The sequence below is a fragment of the Corvus cornix genome, chromosome 1A, assembly GCF_000738735.6.
Source record: "Corvus cornix cornix isolate S_Up_H32 chromosome 1A, ASM73873v5, whole genome shotgun sequence".
Taxonomy (NCBI): Eukaryota; Metazoa; Chordata; class Aves; order Passeriformes; family Corvidae; genus Corvus; species Corvus cornix.
In genome coordinates, this window is record NC_047057.1 from 71,622,543 (window position 1) to 71,641,755 (window position 19,213).

The 19,213-nt window shown below is 40.1% G+C and overlaps 1 protein-coding gene across 6 annotated transcripts in view; it reads left to right on the forward strand.

Moving 5' to 3' along the window:
* Positions 1-19,213, forward strand: part of MICAL3 (microtubule associated monooxygenase, calponin and LIM domain containing 3) — a 162,990-nt gene that overhangs the window by 64,993 nt on the left and 78,784 nt on the right. For 3 of the 6 annotated variants that reach the window (XM_039571041.1, XM_019288725.3, XM_019288726.3), the window contains exons 9-16: positions 472-587; positions 1,855-1,981; positions 2,492-2,585; positions 3,725-3,872; positions 5,128-5,324; positions 6,206-6,318; positions 6,800-6,862; positions 7,573-7,746. In XM_039571041.1, the coding sequence (XP_039426975.1) occupies positions 472-587; positions 1,855-1,981; positions 2,492-2,585; positions 3,725-3,872; positions 5,128-5,324; positions 6,206-6,318; positions 6,800-6,862; positions 7,573-7,746 (1,032 nt within the window). Of the gene's footprint in view, positions 1-471; positions 588-1,854; positions 1,982-2,491; positions 2,586-3,724; positions 3,873-5,127; positions 5,325-6,205; positions 6,319-6,799; positions 6,863-7,572; positions 7,747-8,818; positions 8,912-14,142; positions 14,239-16,330; positions 16,388-18,230; positions 18,336-19,213 lie in introns of all 6 variants that reach the window. The other 3 variants (XM_019288722.3, XM_019288724.3, XM_010404136.4) reach the window with 2 other exon arrangements.

Genomic DNA, 19,213 nt, shown 5'->3' on the forward strand with positions numbered 1-19,213 from the left:
GAATAAAGTGGGAGGTTTGAAGGAAGGGTGGGAGTGTTGGGAAAACAGAATATTTAGCATGGTAATGATCTCGCTAAAGAAAATGTGTGCAGAGCTTTTTCTGAAGTTCTGTCTGTTCCATCTGCTTCTTGTTGGGACGAGTTGACTCTCTACAGAACCTCTACTGTAGGCCTGCTAATAATTAGCATTTTGTAGTTGTTTAAAAGGTACAGTCTTGAAGAGAAGCTGTTAAGGCACTCGGGCTGTGAATTGTTGTTGGAAAGAGGGACATTGGCTTTGTGAGAGTTCATGAGCTGTTCACCATACAGCTGCTTTCTTCTAACCTAGTGGGAGTGGAGCTTGAAGCTAATTACTGAGTTATAATTTCCCAGCAGATTACTGCCTGAATGTGTACTTGATACTTCTTTAAAATTTTCCCTAAGTGATGCTTTTCCTTTCTCTGCTTTTTTTTTTGGTAACCTCTAACATCAGCCGTTTTGGCCAATGGGAACTGGAATAGCCAGGGGATTTTTGGCTGCAATGGACTCTGCTTGGATGGTACGAAGTTGGTCGCTTGGAGCCAGTCCTTTGGAAGTTCTTGCAGAGAGGTAATGGAGAAAGTGAATGCATTTACAGTTCTGAGTCCTTCAACATCTCATCATTCATTCCAGTTTCTTCTAGTACAAATATGTAGACAGAATGGGAGATACAGACTCTCACTGTTTTTAGAGAATGCTTGAAGGTATAATTCAATTGAAGAAAAAATATTTCAAAGGAGTCGATAAACTGAAGTATATGGAGGAGTAAGACATGTTGCTATTCTTGGTCCTAGTTTTAAAAGATTAGATGAGGAATCTTTTCTTTAGGTGCTTATTGACATTGCATTGACAAAGTGAGCCCAAGTTACTGTCACCATCCCTGCAGTAGCAAACCAGATGAAAATGTAGGTGCTTTTAAAGTACCAGATACGAAAGTTCTTGCCATCTCCTATTATCCTGTAAAAACTTTCTCTTATTTCCTTTTAAGGAAGCTGTGACCTGCTTTTTTTCATGTTGTCCTTGGTCACTTTGTTTCATATAAGCCAAACAGTATCTTGTCTCTTTTGAAGTATTGAGTTCTTGATGTTTTTATCAGCTTTGCCTGAGTGTTGTTTTGGTGACTCAAGGTGCTCACTTGGAGATCAGAACTCAGGTAATTAGCAGATGGAGTAAGTAAAACCAACAGTCAGTAGATCCAATTTTAAACTTCAGCTACTGCAGCTTCTGACTGTCAGGAACCATAGTATAATTTCTAAAATTGCACAATGGCACAATTCATACTTAAAATTCCATTTGTTTGAATTTAAAAAATCAGTGAGGAAAATAATGTTACTGTTGAAGCCAGACTTCCATCACCTTTCCATTTGCCACTTCAGACAACAGTAAGATCTTCTCTGAGCTTTCTCTTCTGCATACTGAACCAACTCAGTTCTCTTGGCCTCTCCTCACAGCAAGTGCTCCAGGCCCCTCTTCCTGAGCCCCTCCTGTGTCTCAGTGTCTTTATTGTACTGGGCAGCCCTTTCAGTTACGCTTAGTGTACTGTTCTCTTCCCTCCTTTGGAATTCTGAAGTTGTATTGAAGTGCAGATTTTAATATGCTTATGCTGACTCTTAGCTATGCAGTGTCTGAAGTGGTTAGATTTCTGATTTCAATGTTTATCTCTCCAGAGTTTACTTAGCCATAGTAGTAGTGATACATCTCTTTTAAAAAAAACAAAACAGAACAAAACCTCAAACCAGCCAAAACAAACAAAAAACCTCAAACCACTACAAAGCCTAAACCAAACAAACGAACCAAAACAAAACCCCAAACTTTTTTTTTATGTTATTTTCCCAAGGGAAAGCATTTATAGGCTGCTGCCTCAGACCACCCCAGAGAACGTGAGTAAAAACTTCAGCCATTACAGCATTGATCCTGCCACCCGATACCCCAATATCAACGTCAACTTCTTGCGGCCACAGCAGGTAGGTCACAAATGGTGCTTCTCAGTGCTTGTGATCTGCAGCGTCTTTCCTCAGGTGAAGCTATGTCAGTGTTTTGGGAACAGACAGTGATGTGTGTATAATATGGAAGCAGTGAAAGGCAGATACATCAGTCCAGAGTAGACTTTTGTACTTGAACAGATTCCTTTTTAGGAATTTTTGATTTTGGTAATTTTAGCCGTGATACGATACAGGAAACCAATAAATTTATTTTTGTGTGTGTGCGTGTGCATTTTCTTTGTAATAATCCAGTCCAGCAGTCTGTCATTGCAATTTGGTATCCACGGAGCAGCAGCAGTCAGCTGGACTGTTCAGTGCTGATGAGCTGATCCTTGCTGTTGTGAGGCTCTTGGGGTGGGATTTCTGCTACCTACATGTATTTGTCTTCTTTTTTGTGCCTTCGATGTTTCCTTATTGTCCTCTGTTATTTCTGTATGTATCTGGGGTGCATGGCATGCTGATCATCTTAAATGTTTTTGTGTGACATTTTAGGTACGCCACTTGTATAATACAGGAGACTTGAGAGACATTCACCTGGAGATAGAGAACTTTGTGAACTCCAGGACACCAAAGCTGACTCGAAATGGTAGGCCTGGCTGCTGCCCTGTTCATTTTGGTATTCTGGAGCTGGGTCAGTGCAGGAGCTAGAGAACAGCAGGGCTCATGGGTATTATTTAACCAGTCTCTGCATTTAGAAAATGTGTCCAATAATTGTTTTGTCAACAGTTTGAACTTACAATTTTTCAAGTTTCCATTAGCATGGGAATTTATTTTTGTTTGCCTGTTTTCCTTTGCCTTATAATGCTGTTAACTTTCTAAGCATATTTGCTTGTACAGGCAGTTCTTTTCACCTCCTTTATCTATAAAAATGTCCTTGCTTAAAGTGCAGAAGCCTGGACTGAGTTCACTCTAACAATAGACTCAATTCTTACAAACATAGCAGAAGGTATTGCTTGTGCAGTCTTGCATGTTCCTGCTTTCCTTTTCTTAATCTCATCTCTCAACCAAATGAAACCTCACTTTGCTTGCATTATTCTGAGAGCTAGATGCCTTGTGATAAGCATTTCAGTATCTGTCTACTTGTCCTACCCTGAGGGGTATGTCAGTCTTTTCCTTTTGCATGCCTTGTCTTGGATGCCCACATAGTGTTTTGGGATTCTCAGGGTGGCTCTTTGCTGCTAAGCCTCCCTTTCACTGCTGAATAGCTGTGTAGTCTCTGCTCTTTGCCCTGCAGCCACATCCCTTTAGGCTGTAATCTCATCAGATCTTCTGGTAAGACAAGGTCAGAACAGGTCAGTGCTTTCAAAGGAAAGTTTTCAAGGGAAAAGAAGAAGTTACAGAAGTACATTTGTAGTTCTTCCTCTAGAAATGGTGTATCTGGGCTTTAGAGAGCATTGCTACTGAATGTCCTTTTGATCGTATTTAACAAGCCTTTGCAACTGTTTTATATTTCCTGGGGCTCTTTTACAATGGCTGGGGTGAAAAGTCTGGCAAGTTACAACTTAGATAATTACTTTTCAGCAAATTAAAAATACTTTCTTGGATTTAAAATGGGTATGATAGTATATTTAAAAGAAAATAAAAATCCTGTCTTCCATTACCCATTGTAGTAGAAGTTTGTTTTTTGCATGAAGGTTTTGTTTGTTGGTTTATGGGATTTGTGTTGTATTTAGAATTTGAGCTGTTGTGCATTTGTACTTTAAAATGTGCTAATTTTTTTTACAGAGTCTGTAGCTCGCTCTAGTAAATTGCTCAGTTGGTGCCAGAGGCAGACTGATGGATATGCTGGTGTTAATGTGACAGATCTCACAATGTCATGGAAAAGTGGCTTAGCTTTGTGTGCCATTATCCACAGATACCGTCCAGACTTAATGTGAGTAACTGGCTGCCTCAAATAACTGGGAAGGGCAGGAAATGAGTGGTATTTGGAGATAATAATATGGAGTTTGAGGCAATGCATTTGTGACTTATGAAGAAATGGATTCAAATGAATTCGATTAAGCTTGATAGAAACCAATGTTCAGTGATTCACTAGCGGAGTGGAAGGTCATGATAGCTTGATGAATTTGGAAATAAATGTGTTGTTGTTTTCCCTTCTGGATGAATTGGCAGAATTAACCTTCAAATTGGTACTGAGAGGAAAGCATTATTGACTGACAGATTTTATGTGTGCAGAGAGTAAGGAACAGTTCATAGCTTCAGTTAAGTCTCTCCTGAACAAGTGTCTGCATGGGCCTTTATAAATTTCCTGTTGAACAAAGCAACTCTTTTTAAAGCCTTTCAGGCTGCTCTTTTTAGAAGTAGTGACCCACAGCCTAAATAGAGACGTTGTTACTGTTTGCATGCTGACTTGTTGGTTGGATGAATGGCAGAGGTGTCCTCTTCAGTGATATACTGGGTAAAACAGTGCCGGGATTCTAGAATGGGAAAACACTGGCTGGAAGAAGTGACAGTACCAAAGACTCTGGTACTTTAATCTGAAATGTCTCCAACTTCCCAAAGGGACATCAGAAAAAGTAAATTCTAGAGCTGTGCTTGTAGACATAATCCACTGTAAAACATACTGAGAAATTGTGGAGTTATTCCAGTCTATATGCACTGAAGTACTTCTACATTGGTGTACTGGAGTTAACCTGAGCTACACTGCTTAATAGCTCTATAACTTGTGGAGAGTTCAAACAGCTTTTTAAACAGTTAATGTAACTCTCTACAAGCTATAGCTTTTTATATAGTTACACAAGTTTTGGAAAAATCCAGCAGGACAAAAATATGGATCAGTCAAGAAAAAAGGGGACAGAAAGTGAAGATTTAATTTAGTTGCAAGCACACAGAAGATTTTATGTAGGGGAAAACGTACAGTCTTACAGTAAAAGAGGAAGTGAAGATGTATTTCAAAGGGTAATACTTTTTAAGAAGTGAAATCTAGGTTTGTAGGAGGAGCAAACAAATTTCAAAAGAATATGTTTGAGCCAAAGTTCACTGTAATTAAGTAGCATCCACTTTGCCATGTTGGTGGCAAATAAATTGAGGTTTCGAGTGGAAAAAAAAAATAGAGATGGATGCCTGAGTTCTTTCAGAAGACTGGTTTCTACTTGATTCAGTGCAAGGCCTCTTTGTGCCCTTTGCAGAGACTTTGATTCTTTGGATGAGCACGATGTGGAGAAGAATAACCAACTGGCCTTTGACATCGCTGAGAAAGAGTTTGGAATATCTCCCATTATGACTGGAAAGGAAATGGCATCTGTTGGAGAGCCAGATAAGCTGTCGATGGTGATGTACCTCACACAGTTCTATGAGATGTTCAAAGACACCATCCCCTCTAGTGGTAAGCAGTTTGGGGCACTTCTGTCAGATTTAAAGGCTGCTCCAGGGTGAATGTGTGTGCTTCAGTTACCTTCAGGCTGCTTGTGCTGAGCACAGAGTAGTCACTCACTGTAGCTTTACCTTACAAAAAGTTGTCTTGTTACTGATGCTGATAAAGACCACGTTAGCAGCAGCAGGAGCAAAATAAAGTTAATATACAATAATGTCCTCAAAAGTTCTAAACTCACTTCACTACTAGATAAGTTTTCTGCTTTCCTACTGTTGTTAGGGGTTTGTTTGTCTTAGCTAGTGGTAGGTGCCTTGCTAATAGTTGTTGAATAGGTAATTTCAAAACACCAGCTGAGTTTTATACATATTTACCATCTGTGAATGGTGAGAGTAACTTCAGGCCAATGAGGAACAGAACAGCTTTGATTAGGACTGGAAGATGTAATTACCTAACCCAAATCAATATGGCCAGCCTTTAAAATTGATAATGTTACAGCTCTTTATTACTGATGGTCTTAAGTCTCATGTATACCTCTGGTGAGGGGAAAAAATTGGTTTTAATAGCCTTTTAAAAATCTCATATGTATTAGGTATTATTTCTAAAACTCTGGACTCTTTTTAGGAATAATGATAATCATGCTCTTTAAATATAAAAGTGACACAGTATCTCTTATGGGTGGTTATAAACCCTGAGAGAACTGCTTTGGGCAAAATGAAAAAGCAGAATAGCTGAGAAAGGTATTAATTCTAGACATCAGTAATTTTGTACAGAGAATTTAAGAAAAAGACTGCTATGTTAAAAAGAATCAGTGAGTCCTTCAGTTGTGTATTTAATAACAGCACCACAGAAAATACTTCATGGAATTCCCTTGTTCTGCCCGTTTTCACTAACAGACAGCCTGGACCTGAATGCAGAAGAAAAGGCTGCCCTGATTGCCAGTACCAAGTCTCCCATCTCCTTCCTCAGCAAACTGGGCCAAAGCATCTCTCGGAAGCGCACTCCCAAGGTAACCAGGCACAGTCCTGGGGACACTTGTGTCTGGCAGGCTGCTGTCCAAGCAGTGGTACTAAAAATGCAGGTGTTAGTGTGTGTTTGCAGGGATCACATGTTCACCAGCTCCTGGTATGGGACAATACATGACATTTATAACTGCAGAATTGCATCTGTAGTATGTACTCACAGTGGTGCGTTTCAGTCTTAAAATCTTAGCCTTGTGGTAGTATTTTGGCATATATATCCTCTTGGAACATAGTTACTTGCTCAGTTTTCAATGATTTGAAAGTGTTGAAGAATTGTGCAGTTGAAGGTAAGAATTCCCTAAGGAGTATCTAGGAAAAAATCCCTTTTCTTAAACAAATAGAGAATGAGCACAGTGAATTAAATAAGCTTTGCAACTAAACTGATTAAGTGCACTGATGACAGTTATCTCAGCCCAAAAAGGTATGAGAGTTATTTTTTTTTCTTTCCCCTACTCCTTCTGTTTTCAGGACAAAAAAGAAAAGGAACTGGATGGTGCAGGAAAGAGGAGAAAAACCAGCCAATCTGAGGATGTAAGTATTAAAGTGAGAGCTGTCAGGGAGTAAAATAAATGGTACGTACCTTGTTCACACTTCAGTTCTTTCATTTTTTTATATCCAGGCAGGGTTTATGTAGGATTTTTTAGATAAAATTTAATTCTTCTTCAGAGGTTACACTTTCATGGTATCTTTAGAGCAAATGTTTTACTGATGCTTATGAAAGAACACTACATAACAAGTGAAACGTTGCAGTTCCCTGATGTTCTGTTTTTATTGTGAATTACTATGGTTTGATGAGGACATCAACACTCGTAACTTTTTAGTGAAGTCATGCAGTATTGTCAGAAATTTGATGCATATTTGAATTTTAGCCTTGGTTTGTGCAAAAAGCACCCACTTCCAGTATGCCCCATAAGGCAGTCTTTCAAATTCAGTGTTTGTAGCCAAATGGGTACAGGTGAATTAAAATTCATGCTTTGAGTTTGTTGGTGGCAGGTGGGCCTTTGGTATATGTCAGGGCCTTCACAGGGGTGTTTCAGCTGAGGTCTTTTTGGTAGGTAAGTGTATCAAATAAGGTTGAAAGATAAGTAAAGTTTAACAGAACATTTGCTGACTTGCCAAAGGAAATTAAAATCTGAGCTTTCAAGTGAGGCTGAGAGATTTGTTATCTATAGTGTAAAGGGGTGGAAAGGAAAAGGTGATCTGGTTGTGTCTTGTTAAATTTTGATGTCACTGATTGTTAGGAGGACCTCCCACGAAGCTACAGAGAAGAAAGGCCCACACTGGTGAGTGCCCTGACAGAGAGGAGAATTGATGCTGCCATTGGGAATCAGAACAAAGTCAAGTCCATGGCAACCCAGCTACTGGCCAAGTTTGAAGAGAATGCACCAGTGCCGTCCTCAAACTTACGAAGACAGGTAGGAGATGGATAATAAACACCTTTGTTTTGGAATTGTAGAGGAAAACCACAAATAAAAGCATGCATTCCTCAAGACTGGATGCTGGTGTTGCTTTTCTACTTCAAAGGCTCTCCTAGAGAAGAGCAAAGTTTACCCAAAGCTTAAAATTTACAAGTACGGGGTGGAGAAGAACTTCCTAAAAAAAGTGTTATTTCTCTGTTATTGCCCTTATTATGTAATTTTTCACAAACATATTACCAGCAATTTAGTTTCTTTTATAACTACTATTGCTCTTTAAAAGCTTTCCAGGAATGTTCTGCTTATACTGTTTAAGAACAATAATTTAATTTCTGATTTGAACATTTTCATATCAGGTTACATCTGTTTGTTCTTGTGAGCTGTGATTAAGCTTTATATGTGTATGTATGTGCAGCAGATAAATGCCTGGGAGTTTCTTGGCAATCAGGATGTTTGTGTCATTCCAAGTGAGGCTTGTTTGTTATCCAGGATGGTATCTGAACAGCTGCAACTGCAGAGTAGTTGTCTTTGAAGTTAGATTGAGTCCCTTGGAGCTACTGCTGGCAGTGCAGTGTCAGCAGGATGAGGCTCAGTGTGGTTTAAGTGCCAGAGTCCTTGCTCTGCTGCATAAGTCCATCTCCACAGCTTGTGCCAAGCTCTGTGCTGCCATGGCTACATCGTGAGTGGGACCTGACCTGGCTACTTGAAAGCCAAGTCATGTTTGTCTATGCTACACTACACATCAGCATTAGTAATGTAACATGATCACAGTGGTGATGCCTATACCACCTTTTACCAATCAAATGTTTCTTCAGCTGCTACACATTGGCTGGAATACGCAGCCAATGATTTGAAGAAACAATGAAATTAAAGGAAAGGTCCAAAAATATGTGAAGTTCCCCATTTTTGGATGTTTTTTTCCTTTTTATATTTTACTTGCTAAATGAATTCCCCCTACCCTATTTTTTTTTCTTAAATGTTTGTCTGTCTTACTCTGTATTCCATTCCTATGGCTTTCTTTGAGTTTCCTTCACTATTTTATCTTCCCACTTTCCCTACAACCTGCATGCAGCAACCTGTCCTGCCTTATCAAGAGCGTGTTCACAGCCAGCCATCCAGCAGACGAGAGCAGGGCCGGCTTGCTCCCATACCCCAGTGGAAACAGGTAAAGAAACTCTTTCTGACTACAATGCATTGCCTGCACCCAACACCAGCTATCACTGTCGTGTTTTTAAGCCAGTCCTTTTCCAGCACCTAGTCTGAGTACATTATTTTAGATAACTTGCAGTGAAAAAAGTCAACATCTCCCTTTGGTAATGATGCATGGTTGAATGTTTCAAAAGTATTTAATCAAATTTGCCCTGCCCTCTTATGCTAGTTTCAACTCTACCAAGACTTTTGTGGATGTTGCAGCAGAAATTTTTGCTATAGAATTTCTAGATTCTTCTGTTAGAAAGAAATAAAGGAAACATGTAAACAATTATGGAAACTCATGAGGTAAAAGATGTCATACTGTCTATAACATTAAAGCTCTTCCTTGGTATAAACAGTAAAATTGGTTATCAGTTTTGCTGTTCCTATGTGAAATCTTAGATGTTCTGTAGTTGTAGGAGACTTTACTGTGGTTTCCCTTTCTTTAATGACACTCTCTTTAATGCAGCTTTCCTTGCCAACTTCTCACACTTGTTGCATTGCCGATTCCTGTGTTACTGTGAATTCAGTAAATTTTAGGTTTTTTTCACAGAGGGGTTCAGAATAGGGACCAACAGCAGAAAAATCAGCAAGTATCAAATTTTATTTTCTCCCCTGTGTTTTGGCCCATTGTCATTGCTGCTGTCTTTCAGCCATGCACTTTTCCAAAGCTAAGGCTTCTGGCAGACAATCTTTTCAGGCATTTAGGGATACTTATCTCCTTCCACTGTTTCCCTGTGCAAATGGCCGCCTCGTGTTTCTGAGGGTGCTCAGAGGTATTTTGCTGACAGCCATAATTTGGAGAAACATCTGCTTCTTTCTGGCTGTAGTTTAATCAGAGCATACTTCAGAGTCAAGAGGACGATGACACTGGTTTGGAAATGCACTGTTCTTGATGAATATGGATTCATGGTGATGTTCATGTCTGAGGCATTCAGCACAATTAATGCTGCATGTCATGACTGGTGCCATGATCTGGAAGATTTCAAGGAAGAAGACCTAAGCCCAGGGGAGTTGTTGTCAGTAGGACTGTCAGGATGCTTTGGTTCCCTCAGTGTTTGTTGTTCTACTTTTTGTTTCATCAAAATCTTCTTTATAGGCTAATGAGCACTTTGAGATGGATTCACATCATTCATGATTAAGGCAAATTTTATTCCTCAAGAATACTCAGCAAGGGGGGAAAAAGAAACCTGATGCAAAAAAGCTGTACAATATTGAGTGAGTTGATGAGCGCTGCTTATAGTACCTCCTGGAAAAAGGAAAACTGGATTGCGCTGCTGTCTCTCTCTGTTCAAACAAATGAAGTTTTGTGTTTTAGCACTTGGAAAATACCACATTCCTGCACCCTTGAGATTTATATTTGAACTTGTTACTGAAACTTTATGAAGGCTTTATAATTAAGCATTTATAGTGAAACACAAAAGTTCTTATTGTCATCCTTTTGTCATTGATAGAAAAAAAGGATAAATTTTTATTTCCTGCTTTTATTAAGAGGATTGTTCTCCTCACCAGAGAGCAGTTTGTTGTTTTTGTTTGTTCTTGTTTGTACTTGCGCTACACAACTTAAAAAAAATTTTTAAAAGGGAAGAAAAAATCCTTCTGCTCTCCCTTGACTTCAATAGCATCTCTGTATAGGAAGCAATTTAGGGCATATCTTTGAAAAATCTTTCTGTAACAGTTTTACTTTCAGAGGATTTAAATTATCTTATTCAACCCTGGCAGTGATTGCCTTATGTGGATGATTTCCCTCTCAAGATTACACATGGAGATGATCTTTCCTTGATTGACTTTACTGTGTCAGCAGAAGATGATTGATTCCTGGGTCCAGATTTCTTGCAGGATTTGCAGTGCTTTTGTAATGAAACAGTATAAAACCGGGTCTCACGGATGCAAAATCTGCAGGGTACTGTAGGCTCAAAACCCCAGCTGATAGGGTCCCTGTTCCAAAGGTTCCTTGCAGTTGGCCTGGGGAAGGGAAGAACATGGGTTGCCTTCATTCAAAAGCCATGGACCTGCGCAGAGTCATTTGTTCTTGACTGAACAGAGACCAGCTGAGACCACTGAGCCAAGCAGCCAGCTTTGCCAAGCCTGGACAGAAACCCCTCCCGCAGAAGTTGTTGCTGAAGCAGTACCTTGGCCTGGCTGCTGAGATTTCTGGTTCTGGCAGAACCTGAAAGCTGTGAGACTGCACCTTTTGATGGTACTGGACTGGCCTTCTGTGGTGACATTGGGCACTGTGGCTTTATAGCTCATCCCTGGGTGCCAGACTGCCTCCAGGGAGGTGCTGCTGAGTACCAGTACCTGTCACTGCACATGCTGTGAAGGATTAGTATTGCTTCTGACAAGTTCTTTGGGGAGGATGTATGTTTGCTAAAAGAGCTGTTCATGAAGCTTTTGGGAAGGTTTCTCTTTTGGCACAGGTGTTGAAGTTCATGAGCAGAAACTTCTGCTACTGACTGAATATATCACATAGCAAATACCTTCTAATGGAGAGTGCTTTGAAGAGGAGCAGAGTAGCTCCTGAGGGGACAAAGAGTTGATGTGTTACTGAGAGAAACCACAGGTTGCCTAATGTTCTTATTAGCTGGCAAAATGAAGCTGAGATCCTCTCTTTGGGAGAAGGGCAGTTATTGACAGGTTTGGTTCTTCCTGTCTTTTGGAAACTGCATAGAAGAGGAAAGTATACTGAAAAAGCATCAGAGTGTTTGCAAGGAAGAGAGTTGCAAAGGAAATGGTCTGGGTTGGACCCACAGTGTTGATGGGAAATTTGCATATTGCCTGCTAGTGCCTGTCAGATGGAATTCCTTAGCTGTACTTGCTTATCAGTTTAAATCTGGAATCTCACTATTGACCTTGACTTAATTAAGAGGTATGAGGTGAGCAGTGAGCTTGTAAGGCAGGATTCCTCTGTGTGTTGTATAGGTGGGGTAGGGGTGGCTTACTAAGCCAGAATTCCTAGAAAGAGTGAAATCCTGGCAGAATCTATTCAGAAGCAGTTTTTACTTTCACCACAAGAAGACCTTTAATGCTGTCTTTCTTGCTCTTTGGAAGGTCTTGCCTTTTCAGGGGGGTTAAAAACCTCACCTATCTGCTCCTTACAGCGTTCACAGGATATAGTATGGCCTGCATCCCTTGTGAATTGGATTATAAAGTTGGATTTATTGAGTTACACTTTGAAGTTGTTGACCTGCGTTGCCAAAATTGGTTTTGTGTTCTTACGTGCACCGCAGCAGCATCTACTAATGCACGAAGATATTGTGAAGTGAATGTGCACAGTGGAAATGTCTGTAATTTTTTTATATGATGGTATTACCACCTAAAAAGGCTGGATTGTGTTTCAAGGTGTGGTGGTTAGTCTCCTCAAACCAATGCCTGCTTGTATAAGAACATCTTCCATCATGTGCTCTGTTGCTTTCTGAGCCACGCTGGCTGCTTTTGGGAAAGAGCATCTCATCTGGGATCATGAAGCCATTGAGAGCCATATGGTCTATCCAGAAGAGGATCTGACTGGGCATGGTGTGAGAGACAAGCCTTTGAAATGGAATTTTGCCCTTGATTTCCAGACTCTCAGCATATAGCCTTCAGCAGTCTTCTGCTATAGTTCCAGAGGTCTCCTGTCAGCAACAACTTGTGCGTGTAATACATAAGCTTAACTCATGTTTGATGTCTACAAAGGTAGCTGTAAGATGAAGATCCCATGTCTTTTTGGTGCACATCTTTTCTGCCTTTGGAGATCTGCTGCTTATTCTTTTGAGATCATTCCCTAAAGTGTGATAAAGAGCAGTAGTACAAACTTTGTAATAATTTTGTTGGAACTGTGTTTTTTGAAGATAAGAGATGACCACAGACAGCAAGAGTTGAAACCTCAACAGGAGAGAACTTAAAACACCAATGATTTCTGCAAATACTGCTTTTTTACCTTAAATTTTTACTTAAATCTGTTGATTATTTTCTGCTTTCCTGTAGTTATCCTTTTCTTTGCATGCTCAGAAATACATTCTACTGGAGGACTGACTGATCACGTTTCGTGCATTCATACAATATTATATTCTGAGATCTGCCTTGCAGAAATAAGCAAGTTTGTGAAAATTTTGACATTTGAAATGCAAACTTGGCCTGGACAGATGAAAATCCATGAGCAGCTCTATGGTTGAGAATGTTGCCATGCTTTCAGTTAGAAATTAGTGACTTCCTAGCTAAGCCTTTGAAACAGCATATAAATGTTTCTCATCCACTGCAGTGCAAAGTCTTACGCTTTAGTTTAAGCTGCTTGTAACATCTGTTTGAGATAGAGGAGTGTATTATTTATTTGTTTTGTTGAAAAGGAAGAGAGCACCCAAACAGACGTTAGTGCCAGCTCATCTGCAAGGGCAGTAATAAACATTTGTAATATCCCTATACCACATGCAGGTTTTTTGAGACTTACCTAACAGTGGCTTTGGGTACACAGCATTTTGTTTTTTCCCCAGTGCAACCATTTCCAGATATGCTCTGGTGAGAACTTAAAAGGAAAAATCAGGCAGAGGACACATTAATAAGCAAGAAATGGTGGAGAAAAGACTGCATAGTAAGGAGGTACAGCACTAGAAGGACATGTTTTCTGGTGTGTTGAATTGAGGACATGTAAGTGCGCTGTGTAATATGCAGACTATTAGATACAGCTACATTTATCTATAAACTAGCTGGATTTCTGTTCTAGTAGAATATAGTACATTTTAGCTTGCCTGAGATGGTGTAATGTCTGTAAGTTAAAGAGGAAGGATCTGAAGCTGGGAGCAGAACACTGTGAATTGTATTACTAATGAGCTGCAAGCGAGAGTAATTAGGTCAATGGGATGGATATTTTTAAGCATTGCAAGGCACAGCAATAAGTAATTTTTCATGAAGCAAGGAGAGCAGTATGGAGAGTTCCGAGTTTTGCCTTTAACTGCTTGTAAGACCTTGACTCAGAAGCTGTTGGTGTAATTGCTGAGTGATACAAGTCTGTGTTTGCTGCCTGTCAAATGTGATCATGTGGCTCTGGATAAGACCTTGGGTCTCTCAGCTTCAGATACACCGTGGCTTTAGTTCATTTGAGAAAGGTGTGAGCCTAGGATCATGGTCTCAGTTCATGCATTCTGGCCTGTCTCACCAAACCACTGGTAATGTTACCTCTTTTCTACTATTATTATGATTTTTTTTTTTCTTTTTCTGTTTTAAAAAAAGATGAGGCATAAGGAACGTTCTCGGACCTGCCCCAAAAAAGTGATCATGCTCTCTTCTTCCACTCCATCTTCCTCTCCACCGTATCCCAGGCAGCAGGTGATTCCCTCTGCATGCTCTGTCCCTTTCTCTTCATTGCTGCTTGTACAAGTGACTGGATCAGTTACCAAATAGCTTATTTACAAATACATTTCCAATTTTCTTTCAGATGCTGATAGGGCTTTCTCAACCTGTTAGGTTAGGAAGATAGGGCAGCACTAGCTCACTGGAAGCATGAAGAGTCTCCACTAGAGACTCTGAGATTTTGCTGTAGGCAAATTTTTAATTGCAGTAGCCTTTTTCAGTTTTGAGATGCAGCAAAGTAGAAATGAAATGTTTGGCGTAATGCAGGGAAAGAAAATTAAACTTTGTTCCATCTCCACTCTCTGTTTAAATAGGTGTGACTAAAAATTTGCCCTTGTATCCATGTAACTTTTTAGGATTGCTTCTATGAAGTGTTTTTTGAGTATTGTAGTGGCTTGCACATGTCCACTGTGGTCCTTCTGTTTCTCCCACACCAGGCTCTTGTCTCACAAGCGTTTGTGTTGAGTCTGTCTGACTTTGAACCTGAAGCAGTGAGAGCTGTTCTGAGCACAGTGTGTAAATGTGCATCCAGATGTTTGTGCACATGTATCTGTTGTCCCAGTTAAATATTGCCTGAAACCCTTTAATATTTCTGTCTTCTTGTATATTGTCATTGTGTTTCTTTGAGTTGTATCCTTTTAAGTTATTTGTTTCATTTTCCTACTTTCAAATCTACTTCTTGATCAATCCTGAGTTAGAGGTCCTGAAAAGGCAGTTGCAGTTCCATAGAGCTGTCATGACATCGTGTAAGGATTGTACAAATGAATTTCCCCAGAGGTGGGGCTCTTTGCTGAGCTCTTGTATACCTATAAACTCTGTAAAGGAGTATTACCTTTTAGCAGAGTAGACAAGTTTTATACTTTGGCAGAAAGTTGGACTTGCCTTATTGCTGTGGCTTCTAGAATTGTAATTACACGTTGCAGTTTATCTGGTGTAATTATTGTCAGCCTCCAGGACACACATTCTTTGCTGCCTCTGTGGTGTCTGCAGGACAGATCAGGTCTGCCTAGTGATCCCATTCGAAACTGCCCCAACAAAAAAGGGGGTTGGTTTTCTGCCACACTCTGATCGGCATACTTCATTAGAAAGGTACACAGTGGACATCTAGGTAGAATGGGTGAGGAAAGCCCTTTTCATTAGCACAACCTGCATTTAAACTGCAGTGTAATGGTATCAGATGATGTGATAGCTAGGTGCCTTCCTCATGTCAAAATCCTTTGAAAATGTTGTTGGATACATTATATGAGAGAAGAAAGGTTTTTCCCCAAGCTTACAGGTAGAGGAACTAAGGCAGTTAAATGCTGAGTTTTACTTTCTAATCTATAGTGTGGGATTCATTTTCCATGTAGAGAAATTAGTTTTTACTCGCTAAGGATCTGGTAGCTCTATATTTTCCTTCTGTCTCCTCTCCAAGTGTTTGTTTGACCTGTGTCTTTCTGGTTGCCTAGTTCAGTCGTGAAAGCCAGCTACTGCCAAGTGTATTTTGACCATTTTCTGTGTTGTGTCCTGTAGAAGTTTTCCTTCTTTTAACTCAGGAATTTTTACCCTCTGGGCTACAGAACTGATGTTGCACTCAGTTGAGTGATCTGCTTTTGGAGGCATTCTTTTTCCTTAGGAATGATTTTTGTTTCCCCAAGCTTGTCTTGGCCGAGGCCTCGTAGCAAGTCAGATGGATCTGTGTCCGTGTTACACTGATGTCTTTTAAAACCTATAATTCTTCTCTTCTAATGCATTTATTCTGCCACTTCTTTTAAATTTTCCATCTCCTTCTTTGAACTAACATCACCATATGAGTTATACTGAGTGGCTTACTATCTTTATTGCACGAATTTGATTACGTTGTAGTACTATATTGTTGTTTATTGACCTAATATGAATATATACTTTTTAAAAAAATTCCCTACAGGAGCTGACTTCTTATTGCCAGTTTTAGAATATTCTTAATAAACTATCCTGCTCTTATTATGGCTTCTTTTCTGCCTGCATCATAAGAAAAATGAGATACAGTGTGTTTTGATTAGGAAGTTGGTCTGTGATTGTTTTTAAGCTCATCATTTGTTGCCTGCAGAGATTCAGGGAACCTGGTGGCAGCTGTCCCGGGGAGCAGAGTCCCAGACAGGAAAGGGTAAAGAGCATGAACAAATGGCATGGGTGCTGATGACACAAAGCTGTGGTGGGTGTGTGCAATCCAGAGGGCAAATATAGGGGGTGGTGATCACACTTATCCTAATGCTGCTGTTAACACGCTGGAACTGCTGAGAGTCAGTCAGGAGTGATTCTTCCTGTGTGATATCCACATAAATGCATAACAAGCCTTCATCAGCAGTTTGCTATATGCTTTTATTTTGCCCTAGGTCTAGCACTTGAGCTCTTGTCATTCTTCTTTTTCTCTTACACCTCTTTAGTGAAGTATGCTGTGGCTGTGGCAGAACAAGAAGAGTTATATTTTGTGCTAATTCATGCGAACATGGTTGCATTGTGTTCACTGCTTGCTTTCTGGATGGTTGAGCAACTGGCATTCCATCTTGCCTCCTACAGGCCAAAGTAAAAGGAAAAATGATGAGGCATTATTTAGTATAGAGACTTTGAAGCCTTCTTAACAACGAAATATTCAACAGTCTGTCTGAATGGTTCAGTATTATACAGAAGCATGGGAAAAGAAAAGATAGGCACTCAAAAGGACTGGTTGATTTGAATTCATATTGACAAATTAATTGGCATTCCAGTGCAGGCTTTGAATGAATTAAGTCATAAATGGGAGGCAGCAATAAAACTGTTGCAACTTCCAGAATGTGTTCTAACAAAAGCCTCTTGTGGGCCGAATGTTTTCTGACAGGCAGTAGAAAATGGATACGTGTGTCTGCAATGACACAGAAGCCCACAGCTTTATAATAGGCCCCAGTTTTAGTGAAAATGATCCAGTAGGAAGGAGTAGGTGGAACGGAAAGCAGCTTGAAAGTAGAGAATATTATTAAGGCATCTGAATGGGAAAAGTGTTTCTTGTAAACTGGATGTGAACCCAATTTTCTGTTCTGCATTGGAGGACAATTAGCAATACAGAGCAGCACCCTGGCAATCTTGACAGATCAAACCTCAAATTTCTTGATGCACATGTTTGTAGTTCCTGGTCCACTTACTTCTGTACTCCACAAACAAATTAGCTGAAGACTCTGTGATACTACAGTGATATTCCTGCCTTGTACAGCAGGCCACCTGCCAGGTCTTTTTTCATGTCACCAAATGCACCACACAACAGTTTAGGAGCATTGATATGAAAGACCAGAATAGCAGAGGTGTCAAATATTGTGCCTGGGGTGTATTGACATGGTAGTGCAATAAGAACAAGTAGGACAGTGAAGTTGCATAAGTAAAACTGGCAGCTTCTGTGAGTGTTTGATTTTGCTGTTCTTTGCTTTATTTAGACAGGCTCATTAAACATGCTCTCTTTGGCATGTAGAGTATTTACTTCACATATACCACCATCTTTAAAAAATTAATTCTTTCTCTGTGAGACCTGAAGTATATTACCCTAAAATGTGTTTCTGTACACAAAATCTAAGAAACAAAGAAGTACAGGTTTAGATATTTAAACGAAACCCTTGAGAACGGAGAACCACGAGGAACTAAACTGACAAATAAGGCTCTTTGTGCATGATAAAGCCACATTTTAAAATTTTTTTTGATGGTAATGCCAAGAGAGAGAGGCTGTGTGCTTGTTTGATTTTGGCTGCAGGAGTCCTAGGGAGAGTTGTGAATAACAATTAATTCAACTGTTTTTTCTTGCCCTCCAGGGTCAAAGTGTAGCACTTCATTAGGACAGTAGATACTGGGGAAAGAAACCCCAGTCTTCACATGAGAGCTTCTGTTACTGTTATGCATGTGGATGTCCTACCTTTTGGCTGGCATTTTGGTGTCTCTTCCTTTTTGTGCTGGTTTGTTTACTTCCTGCCTCCTTCCTCGTCTCGCAGAGATCTCCTCGTTTATTTTCTCATGACCAAGTGCCCATGAATGTAGAGCAAAGGGCATGTCAGCTGGCTGCCCTCCTGGAGTCCAGACGTGCACTGAGGCATCAGGTGACTACAGCCCTGCCTATCTGGTGTCCTGCAGCAGTGGGATTCTGGGTACAGGTGAAATCTGGGGTCAGAGAGAGAAAAAAATCACCAAAAGATGATGACCACTGCTCTACAGTCGTGTGGTTAAAACAGCTGTCAAGACTATGTTGTGTAGTGTCTGTAATTGACTTGCCAGTTCTTAGCTGTCTCCTTGTTTGGTGGGTGACCCTTTCTGTTCCTCAAAACAAAATACAAACAATGAAGGAAAAAGCAGCCTCTTGACTTCTCAGAGTAAATGCTGAAAACCAGCATCTCACAGTGGTCATTTAGCAGTCAGTTGCTCACAAATTTTACTTGCCTCTAGAAGCAAGAATATTCACATTTTCCAAGCATAATTCCTGGCTCTGTAGTACTACTTTTGTGTCCATACTTCCTGTGGAATTGTTTCCAATGGCAGAGCTGGCAGTTTGTGCAGATTGTCTTTGATTCCGATGTACGCTTTTGGTTTGGTTTGGTTTTGTGCTTAATTTTCTCTCCAGTGTGTTGTCTTTGGGATATGGGAGCATGCCAGTTTGAGCTGTGGTTTCTTTGGTTGCTCGCCCCTATCTCTGTTTTCAGTTATCTTCAGCAGTGCTTGGCAAACTGCAGAGTGCTTTTTGGAAAGCACCATCTACAGAAGTGATTCTTTTCATAACTTACTGTTTTGAGTTAACCATCCCAAATCAAGCTGTCTTCTTGAGCTGGAGCATGAACAGTCCCAGAACTTTTGCTGGTGGGCATAACTTTTGCAAGCCCTACTAAAAAGAATTTTGTGACATCTAGGTCACTTCCCATTGCTGGGGTTTTTTAGGATGCTATCTTTTTCTGATGGTTAAAATCACAGAAGCTGTTCTCCAAGA